The sequence below is a fragment of the Gavialis gangeticus genome, unplaced genomic scaffold, assembly GCF_001723915.1.
Source record: "Gavialis gangeticus isolate Ggan-Ray unplaced genomic scaffold, GavGan_comp1, whole genome shotgun sequence".
In the NCBI taxonomy this organism is placed as follows: domain Eukaryota; kingdom Metazoa; phylum Chordata; order Crocodylia; family Gavialidae; genus Gavialis; species Gavialis gangeticus.
Genome location: NW_017729012.1, coordinates 9528499 through 9538950, shown reverse-complemented (window position 1 = coordinate 9538950; position 10452 = coordinate 9528499). Strand labels below are relative to the sequence as shown.

At 54.2% G+C, this 10452-nt stretch overlaps 1 protein-coding gene across 4 annotated transcripts in view; it reads left to right on the top strand.

Annotated features, from left to right (window-relative positions):
* Positions 1–10452, top strand: part of P2RX5 (purinergic receptor P2X 5) — a 30234-nt gene that overhangs the window by 4118 nt on the left and 15664 nt on the right. For 2 of the 4 annotated variants that reach the window (XM_019511196.1, XM_019511195.1), the window contains one exon: positions 8977–9127. In XM_019511196.1, coding sequence (XP_019366741.1) covers positions 9080–9127 — 48 coding nt within the window. In that variant the 5' untranslated portion in view covers positions 8977–9079. Of the gene's footprint in view, positions 1–5777; positions 6482–8976; positions 9128–10452 lie in introns of those variants that run through there. The other 2 variants (XM_019511193.1, XM_019511192.1) reach the window with 2 other exon arrangements.

Below are 10452 nucleotides of genomic sequence, written 5' to 3'. Positions count from 1 at the left end.
CCCCCCCCCCCCCCAGTCCTGCCAGAAAGGGAGCGTTGGAGTTTATTTCACATGAGCTGGTTAATTCCCCCGGCAGCACGGGTGGAGTGCAGAGAGGTGGCTTATAAAGGGAACAAACACATGGGCAGAGGTTGAAGGCCACTGCCTCTTATTGGGGTGCCAGTACTTCTGTGCAGATCTGGATCGTCCTGGCATCGTGGGGTGGGTTGGTGAAACAGCTGCATTTCTGTTTCGGGGAGACTAGCTGGCCATGTGTCCTTGCTTTACTTTGCACTGGACTCCCTTGGAGCTGGCTTTGTGGAGACCTTCTCCCGTGGCTGGACTTGCCCTGTGTTGCAAGCTGCGGACCAGCTGAGTTAAGCCTCTGCTGAGACTGAGGATTGAATCGAGAGCATTTCTGTCTCCGGCTCGTTCGTCCCACGCACCTCCGCCTGTCCTATTCAGCTACCTGCCCGGATTCAGTCCGCTCGAGGCTTTCTGGCAGGAATGCTTATGGCTTGGGCCGAAGCACGCAGCAGGAGACCGCCCGTGTCGGCGGTTCCTGCCTTTCGTTAGGTCTCACTCATCACTGCATGCTTTTAAGCTTTTAGCCTTTTTAACTGCCAGAAGACAGCGAGCGCTGGATGCCAAGAAGGATCCCCTTTCTGAACTGTTTTAATTTATGTCTCCTGGTGCTGGTCGTCCTTCGCCGCAGTGACATAGATGACCAGCGGGACTCACCCCTTCAGGGATGGTTTTATCTTCAGGTCCCTGCCCGCACCCCATCGAGGGTACGGGCGCTACGCACAGTGCTGGCCACCATCCGCAGGCAGCCCAAAGAGACTGGCGGCATTGCTGCGATACATCGAGGACATCAAATAGTCCCACTGATCACTGCAGCCAGGCAGCCTAGAGATGCGGCCTGTTTGCTCAGTGCTTTCAAGGGAGTGAAGGTCAGCTCTTAACGGAGCAAGTGGAAGGAAGCTTCTTCCTGTACGGATATTGCTAATATAATGTGTTGTTCAGCTTCCTTGATTGCCTGCTGCCAGCTGCTTGTAATGGATTAACCCCCAAGGATTGGTCCAGTGATGGGACGTGTTGTCATGGATGCTTTTGAGGCCCTTGAGCTTTCAGAGGTGAGGTGGGGGTGTCCTGTTTTAAAGGGCTTAAAAGGGACATTTACACTAGCATAACCAGCTTTTTATGCTGGTGTAATCAAGAGCAGGACAAAGAGAAAGCTGAGGGGGGATCTAGTGGCCTGTTACAAACTAGTCGGGGGGGACCAACAGGCATTGGGGGAATCCCTGTTCCCCCAAGCATGACCAGGAGTGACCAGGAATAAGGGTCAGAAGCTGGCAGAGGGGAGATTTAGGCTAGACATCAGGAGGCGCGACTTCACGGTCAGGGCGGCTAGGATCTGGAACCAACTTCCAAGAGAAGTGGTGCTGGCTCCTACCCTGGGGGTCTTTAAGAGGAGGCTAGATGAACACCTTGCCAGGGTTGTTTGACCCCAGTACTCTTTCCTGCCACGGCAGGGGGTCGGACTCGATGAGCTGCTCAGGTCCCTTCCGACCCGACCAACTATGAAATCCTCCCTGGGTGGAACAAACTCGCGCGGGGTGTAGAGTTACCACAGAAAGTACCAAGGGTAAAACTGCACTGGTGCAAGTGTCATCTGTTCTTTTCATGGTGCATTTGGCTAGCGGCAGATCTCGTGCGGATCAGCAGTTAAATGTGTTGGTACCAGGTGACTGGAGGAGCAGTGTGGTGGCTGCCTGTGGGGGAGCACAGTAACCTGAAGGGCATCCCTTATCTGTGATCTCCCAAGAGCTCATAGCAGCGCCGAGAGGCGACTGCGTGGCATATGGCAGTACCACGTGGGGGTACCCAAGCTGACTCTGGGAGCAGCCTGGTCTCAAGTGCATGCCAGAGGCCTGTGATAGATAACAAGAGCCTCAAGTAGGGAGATGTGATTTGCAGCCGCGGTGTAGATTGCTCAGTGCGTGTGTCCGTGATTGCTACTGTGCGTATTTGGCCTCCCTGTTTGAGATGGGGTCAGGCTGCGTGCTGAATGGCTAGTGAGATCTTTGCCCTTCCTGTCGCTGGTGTGAATCCGGCCTACGCTACACAATGGCTAGAAAGCATTACCATTTGGCGGTGGCCTGTGAGGAATGAGTTTGGGCCTCCATCCAGTTCCTGGAAGTTTCCCAGAGACTAAAACCATGGCTCCACATGGCAGTCCCTGCACTGGCTGTCCAGCAGAGCAGGCCGGGGCTGACAGAGCCCTGGCAGGCTTGCATCGCTTCCCCATGCCTGCGTGTCAGGGCTGAGGCACTAATGTACTCGCTAATGGAGCCGATCTGCCAGGCATAGCCTGGAGCACGCTGCCTCGTTATGTTAATGTGAAGGCATGCTTTATTAAAAGCCTTCAGCTTTCAGGTCCTTGACTTGACGTTTCCTTTGTGGGCTGCTCTTAGAAAATCGAAGCACCGACTTGCAGCACTGCACAGAGCCACCATGCTCTCAGCTGCAGCATTCAGGCTCCCAAACGGTGGGTTTTCTTAATGGGAGCTCTTCATTTCTGCTTCCTGCCGTGGTGCCAGCAGTTCATCCATCACTGTTGGTCCTATGAATTTCCTCAGCCCTGCACCCTTTCCTCCCCTTGACACACAAACCTCCTCCGCAGATGTCTCAGTGCTGGCGTAGGGGGCAGGGAAACAGCAAAGACATCAGCTAAGGGTGGTGAAAGACTCAGTGGAGCTATCAGTGAGCACATCCACAAGATGAAGGAAATGATGTGGTGAGACCTGCCTGCTGCTGAGCTCCAGACGTTGTTCTTCTGCTTTTCCCATGATTTAAGAGGTATTTGAAAGGGGTTTTCAGATTTCTGGAGCAACCCTCAGAGTTACGAGCTGTGGTCTTAGAAGCTGGGTCTTTGAGTTGAATGGGAGCAGGAGCGTGGCCCTAAGCAGAAAATACCAGTCTGTCTCCTGGAGCCGCTTAGCCACGTTCCCCATGTTTGCAGGCAGATTTAGGTGCTTCCACGGGAAGGACGGCAAAGCTGCGACTGCCGTTTTCGTGCTGTCCCCCAGTCACTTTGTGAGGTGTTGTTCTAGTCCAATCGCTTAATTTAAAAAAGAGAGAGAGAGGAAAGAGTAGAAAGCAAACCCAATCTGCAGCTCCTCGTTTGTAACCGTGACAGCTTGCAGCCTGGTTCTCTCTCGTGGCCCCGCGCTGCTCCGACTGCAGAGTCAGTGCAGGAGGAAAAGAGACGACCGAGTCGCGTTTGGCAGGTTGCATGTGCATTTCCCCGCTTCTCGCCTCCTGCGGTCAAATCCATCATCTCCAGGGAGAGCCGTTTGCTCTGTGCTCAACCCTGCTATTTGTCTTTCCGCATGTTCGTCTCGTGGCTTCAGAGCAGCCTTCCCACCTCAGTCAGCCTTCTTGTTGGTCGCGATGCGTCGGCATAAAAATACCAGGTTGTGTGAAGAAGGACCTGTTGCCAAGGAGCGAGGTTGTCTCGGTCCCTTGTGTCAGTCTGAAATGCCACATCAATCTCGGCGCACCCGGGCGCTGCGTGGAGAAAATGCGTTGCGACTCCTCTCTAACTCCACAATTCATCTGCCCCGCCGCCTGGGACGCAGAGTGCCTCTGTTTCGTTCGATCGCTTGTTGCAGGAGCTCGGCGCTTGCTTGTCCCTAGCCACCCTATATGCCGGGCACAAAGGTGCCTGCTGCACATGACAGGTGGAGCTACCGCGACTTCTCGGGGCTCTTGGTGGTCCCAGGAGCTGCCTTTGGCCTTTGCCCGGGGCTAAGGCTCCTCTGCAGCACATTTGTACAATCTACAAACTCAGCGTGAGTTGGACAGGGGTGTTCAATCGTGCATCTTGCCTAGGTAGCTGCTCAGATCCTACCAGGGTCTGTCCTGTCCCCAAGACACGGGTAGGTGGAAGAGCTCTGTGCAGGCAAGGTGGTGGGGAACCACTGGGAGAGCACGAGGATAATCCTCGGTGCTCAAGACCCAGCACGGAAAAGGAGGTAAGGGAGGCCCGCTGACCTTGGGTCACTGTTGGGGACCATTGCCATTGCGCCTCCAGCATGAGCGAGCACGGCAGGGAGAGTTTCAGTTGCCTTTGTGGTCGTGCACCTTATTAGCAAGCTGTTTCATGAAAGGACTTCCCTTTCTTTTTTTGCAAACGGGAAACATTAGAAGGAACCTGAGGCCCAGATTGATGCTGCGTGATCGCTAAAGCCACCTTTTGGCCCGTGACAGCGGGTGTGCACCTGAGATCACCTCAGGGGGGTAGGCTGTAGCAGTGTTGGTGTAAGGACACGGGCAGATCAGGGCTCTTTAGACAAATCTGGTAACTTATTGGACCAACTCAAATCGAAATTATTTGGTCTAATAAAAGATATGAGACTTGCCCGAAGAACCCAGTGTGCCTGAGATCACCTTGGACTTCACTCGTGAAGCTCATCTGTTTAGCTGAGGAGTGCTGCTGGGCAGGGACTTCCTCTGGAAAGTGCTTACAATGCTTTAGATGCTGTTGGGCTAAGGGTGGGAGGTAAAAAGTCCTCCTTACGGGTCTGTTCTGGCTGCACGTTGAAGGGTGTGAATTCTTATCTGGGGAAATCTCTGCTCGTGAACTAAGTGAAAGCACACCTCTAGTATGGACTACATTTCTCAGACCTCTCAACAGCAAAAGGTGCTGACATGACACGGACAGAAGTAGGTGTTAAATGATCACTTGGCTAAAGGTTACCGAGAGCGCAAAGATGGCAATCTGTGACACTGCAAATGCTGAAGCAGCGTTATGATGCAGTGTACAAGAGATTGTAACTTGGTGTTGTGGGGTGAAGTTTAGGAGAAAGTAGGTTGAATATTTGCAATGAGAACCAGCAAACTGTGGGAGTAGTCATGCCAGGGAAGGGTGGAAAGCCTTTTGCGTGGGAAGTGAAAGACTGAGCTTTCCACGAGAACACCTTGCTGAGGACAACCCTGTCATGACCTCCGGGGACCTACTCGATGACACCTTGCAGCTCTGGCCCTGGTTACAGACTGTCACAAGGATGCTTGTACCGTTTTCTTCCTTCTGTCGGAGGACGATCTGGGCACGGGGAACTGGTGAAGGTTGCAGACGGGGTCTGAGGAGAGATGGAAGATTTAAAGATAATGTTTCTCTCTCTGTGCTCTTAAAGGTTCATAATTTAGAGGAACCTGGCACTTTCAGATTCACTTTTGCAATGTGGCAGCTGCAACTCGCAACAGCCTTGATGGGAGCTGCACCCGTATTAAATGGGGTTAAATTCCACTCGCACGAAGAACCGGGTTACACGGGAAGACTCCTTGACTTGCAAAGCGGGTCCATCCCATCCAAGAACTTAGTTCTTTGCAGTTGAGTCCTTTAACTCAGACCTTAAGTACCAATATGTAACTTGTATAATTTAAAAATTTTGGATTTAATGGTAACCAAATGAAAGTAATATCAGCTTCTCTGTAATCCGGAGGCCTGGAAAGGTGTTTCCAAATTCCTTAGAAGTGCTCTGCTAGAAACAGTTATTTCAAAAACAAGCCATTTTCTTGCAGTGCTTGTGCCCTTGATGTCGGGTAGTTAGAAATGTGTGTTGGAAACGAAACTCACTGGTTTCAGCTACAAAGCTAAGCAGCATGCAGATCAACCGCAGAAAATATCTACCCATTGCTTCCAAGCCCTTACCTTTGCCCAGTCGGGTGATGTCACAAGCACAGGTTGCAATAACCCAGCGTGGTTGAGTTACAGCGAAGTTATTTTTCTATTGATTTATGTTTTGGAGTCAGCATTTAGCTGCATGCAGAAAGTATCTGTCAGTTGCATCGACTGTTTGTCTTGCTGTAGGAAGGTGTTTTTGAGAGTGAAGTATTTTGGATCGCTCTCACAAGGGCCAAATTATCTTTACTCGGGCAAATTCCCAAGACATCCCATTGGTCAGTGTTGGGACTGCACAGAAACTGAGCGAGGGCTTTGAGATCTGGATCCCTGAGAGAGCGACACGCACCTACGTGGCCGTGGAAGCTCAGCTTCGTTCTGGCCGAGTGCAGGGGAAGGGAAGAGAGAGCATTTTTTGGGGGCTGCCAGGATTTATCTCTGGAAGAGGAGCTCTCCGCATAGCTGATCTGGGGATGATGCCTCAGCTGTGACTGCAGCACTTGCTCGTAAGGACTGAGCTGCTGCTGCCGCTGCCTGAGAGCAGCTGAGAGGAGGGTGGAGATTGGCAGCTCTCTGCTGGAGCTGCTGTGTCAGGTTTCAGTGCAGAGCACGTGTGGATCATTCAAGCTGAGTTCACCGCTGCTTGCAGCTGTCACCGACAGGCCAAGCAGGGAGGATGGGGCAGGTCGCCTGGAAGAGTTTGTTCGTGTCGCTTTTTGATTATAAAACGGAGAAGTATGTCATTGCAAAGAACAAGAAGGTGGGGATCCTCTACCGTGTGGTGCAGCTCTCCATCCTGGCTTACCTTGTGGGGTAAGGGACACGGTCTCCATTTCGTCTGCCCGCTGCGTACTCGGGGGGGTTCACCTGGCTGCAGCCAGAGATTGGATGTGCAGCGAGGGCTTTCTTGGGTTGTGGTTTGCTTGGCTGACTTAATGCGAATGGCTGCATTTGCTGATCATTGCTGGGGTTTGCGCATGGGTGGATGCGTTGAAGTCCAGGTCCCCCCTAGAAGCTCTGAGAGCCCCCTCTCCCATTTGAGATCCACATTGGTTTTAAGAATGTGATCGTGACCTTAAAAATATAGTATTCCTGCCTTCATCGGCCGTGGTGGCAAACCACTGCCAGTGACCCTGTTGGAAGCTGGAGCGTTTATCGCCGGTATCGCCAGCTCTGGGGAGGTGGCAGGGAAAGGGCAGTGCTGCAGGGCTCCCTCCGGCGCTGGATGCTAGGTGAGATAGTGTCCGTGTGCGTGACTCGACTGCAGAGGGGACAGCACCAAGCAGCAGATTCCTTTGCCTGGAACCGGCTGTGGAGATAACGAATGCGGGGAGGTTGCATGCACATCACGTGCCCTCCATACATTTCTGAGCAGGGCTGTTGGCATGGTGATGGGGTTAGCACTGCCAGATAACGGCTTGGCCCTGCACGCAACCGAGTGCCCTCGGGTCTTGAGCTCTGCGACCCAGGATTAGCGTGTAACGCGTGGGCTCTTCCTCCCTTAGTATCTGGAAGGATGCTGCCCGTAAGCACCTGCGGCTTAGCTGTTTGCCCTTCGAGTCCTCACCACTCCTCTCCCCCACTCCGTTTTAACTGAATAAATATAGCAGAGTCACTCTGCCTGCCAGGTTTATTTATAGTCCCAGCACTACTTAGCAGAGCAGAGATGGAGTCTCAGCAGGCTGGCATGCGCTCGCTGCTGAGGAAGCCGTCCACTAGCTGTGACACCCTTGGGAGAACAGGATGCTAAAGGCTCCTGGCAGGGAGCCTGGGTGCTTGTGACAGTCCCTCTCTGGTGTGTGTGGCTCTGTGAATCCTTCTGGTACCGCGGAGCCTGTGCCAGGTTACCCTGCTTGCTGCTCCTGGGCTGCGCTTGCATTTAGCAGCCGCGATGAATGTCGTTAGCCCGATCGTTTTAGTGCCGTTCAGATGAGGGGCTTTGGGCATTGCATTGGGCTTACGGGCCTGCCCTGACCAGTGACGTCTGGGGACAGGATGTTGTTTTCTTTCCCCACCGAGTGGGGAGAAGCCAGAGCCGAGTCTGGGAGACAGGCCTGGCAGGTGCTACCTGGGAAATGTGCTCATCTTGGGGGGGATTAGGGAAGTGTGGGAATTTGCTGGGAGGAGAGGATGGAGGGAACGTTCTCGCTTCAGTCCTCATCTGCCTCTGGGAACAGGCATGAATGAGTTGGGCGTGTGTTGTTGTCCCTATTCCTCCTGGCAGCTGCCGACGCATCCAGGCCCCCGCAGAGCTGGCCTGCCCCTCCTCTCTGCAGCCTGCCCTCTTGCTGGTCTGAGGGTCTTTCCCGACTTGTGATTGTGGCAGCGGGCAATCCAAGCTCTGTGGCAGCCCGTGGCTCAGGAGCTGGCGGGCACTTCAGTTCTCCGCACAGGGGTCTCACTGCTGGGTTCCTGCCACCGGCAAGGCTGGTGATGCAGTTTTCTGGGAAGTGGCCACCCCAACAGTGAACCCTGCCCAGGGGGTTACTTAAGCTCCCCTGGGCAGGATTCCCGGTCCACTGGCCCAGGAGTGAGCCCAGAGCCAGATGAGAGCATTCCCTGTGGATCGCTCCGAGCAAGCCCCTGCCCGGCTTCCCGAGCTGCGTGTCCTGGGCAATGACTGCTGCAGAGCTGGCAGTCCTGTAGCAGGTGGCAACATGGGTGCAATCAGCTGGCACCCAGAAGGGCTGCTGGAGTCTCAACTCTGCCCAAAATATGCCCAAATGAGGGTCACCCCTATTAGTGCTGAGCACCTTGTAGGTGTCTGGCACAGTGGGAGGAGACTGACCCGGGACCAGACCCCCAGCTCTGCCCCATGGAGGTGAACAGGGGCTTTTCCTGGATTAGGCTGCATTTAGGCTTTGGCTCCAAACACCAAACACAGGCTGCCTTCGTTACCCAGCTGTGCCTGGCAACCTTGAGCAGGAGCCTGGGCTCTGCCCTGCACAAGTGGACCTCGGGCAAGTCGCTTCTCACCAATGCCCTGTGTTGCATTAGCCATGGCTGTTTGGGGCTCTGGACACCACAACAGAGGTCGTTCAGGGATTTGCTGGGCAAGTCGGTCGCACTAAGGTGCTTATTCTGAATTTGGCTGAGGAGTCGGTGTCGCTGGCGAGGGTCTGATTTGCCCTTGAATTGCACTTTGCCTCCAAAGGAGCCTTCTCCCTGGGGGCAAGGGTCCTTGAGACCCCTTCTGGACTGGTGCTCACTGCAGATGGTTGGGATCAGACTTGGAAAGGCCCTTGGGTCTTGCCGACCTGCTCATGCACTGTCCCAGCTAACACTGTCACCGGCTTCTCTATTCGCAGGTGGGTGTTTGTCATCAAAAAAGGCTACCAGGACGTGGACACCTCCATCCAGAGCTCTGTCATCACCAAGCTCAAAGGGGTGGCCTTCACCAACACCTCGGACATGGGAGAGAGGCTGTGGGACGCGTCCGATTATGTCATCCCCCCACAGGTTTGCTCTGTGGCCCTGGTCCCTTTGCTTTGTCCGTCAGCCTCCCCACCTGGATAGACGGATTCCAGCTCGGTTGCTACTGGGGAGAGGGATGTAGGGCAAACAGCCTCGGGGTGCCTTAAAGCCTCAGGGCTTTCCTGCAGGTCTGGACCGCAGACCTGGTTGAAGCATTTAGCAAGGGAAAAACTACATTGATTTCTCTGCATAAAGTGAAGCTGGTGCTTCAGTGCATTGCAGGTCTGGGGTCAGGCTGAATGCGTGCTGCACTTACTCATGCCTGCTCTACCAAGGGGAGCCCTGGGGAGGCGAAGGAGAGGCAGGAGGTTGGTGCAGGTTGAGGATGAGTTGCCCCAGTCATATATAACTGTACCGTGAGGTCTCTCAGAAGTCTGTCTGGAAGGGACCCCAGAAGCCATCACGTCCAGCCCCTGTTCGAAGGAGGGTCGTTCCCGGTCTCAACTGTTCCAGGCAAATGCTTATCCAGCCTGTTAAAAACATCCCGGGGTCCCCACTGTTCAGCCTCTCTACATGCTCTGCTCCAGAGCTGCCCCTCCCCTGGAGCTGGCGAGTTCCTTGTAATGCCCAACCTAAGCCTCCCTCAGTGTGATTTAAGGCCATTGTTACTTCTTCTCTCCCCTGCGGGCACCAAGCACAAATGGTCGGCAAAGGGCATCTGCCCTTACCCCTCAGGCTGCTGCTTTCTTAAATGACGTTGAAACCGTGGCCCCGGCCTCGTCCTTTCTGCAGCATGTCCGAGCAACGGCCGGGGCAGGGAAGAGCCTGAGCTTCCTCGCATGTCTCGAGTTCTCCTGGGGTTGCTGACAGGTCTCTGTTCAGCACTGAGGCTGGCTCGTCCAACGTGGGCAGTGACAGGAAGCAGAGCTGTTTCTTGGGTGTGCCTGAGAACAGCTCTGCCACCAAGTTTTGGCCCCCCAACGTGTGGATGTGGGAGGAAGCGTTGATGTGCTCTTGCAGGTGTTAAGGTGGCCTGGTACTTCCCCTGTGGCTCTGAGGTACTTGTGGTCAACCAGACCTATAACTTTTGCTTTCAGTTTCCCTGCTGCCCCAAGCATGTACTTCCCTATCTGCTGTAGATGGCTTAACCTTGGTGTCAAGCACGAGCCCAGCAGAAGGCCTGAGACCTGCAAGCAAGAGCTTAGTTTTCACTCCCTTCTGGTGCCTGCACCATTCCCTGTCTGCCTTGCTCTGTTGTATTAGAAGTTGCTTAGGGCTTGCATTTCGGGCTGGCTGTGCAGGTAACGTTCACCCACACATCTGTAACCAGGAAAGCCATCCCCCCCCCCCCCCCCCCCCCCCCCCCCCCC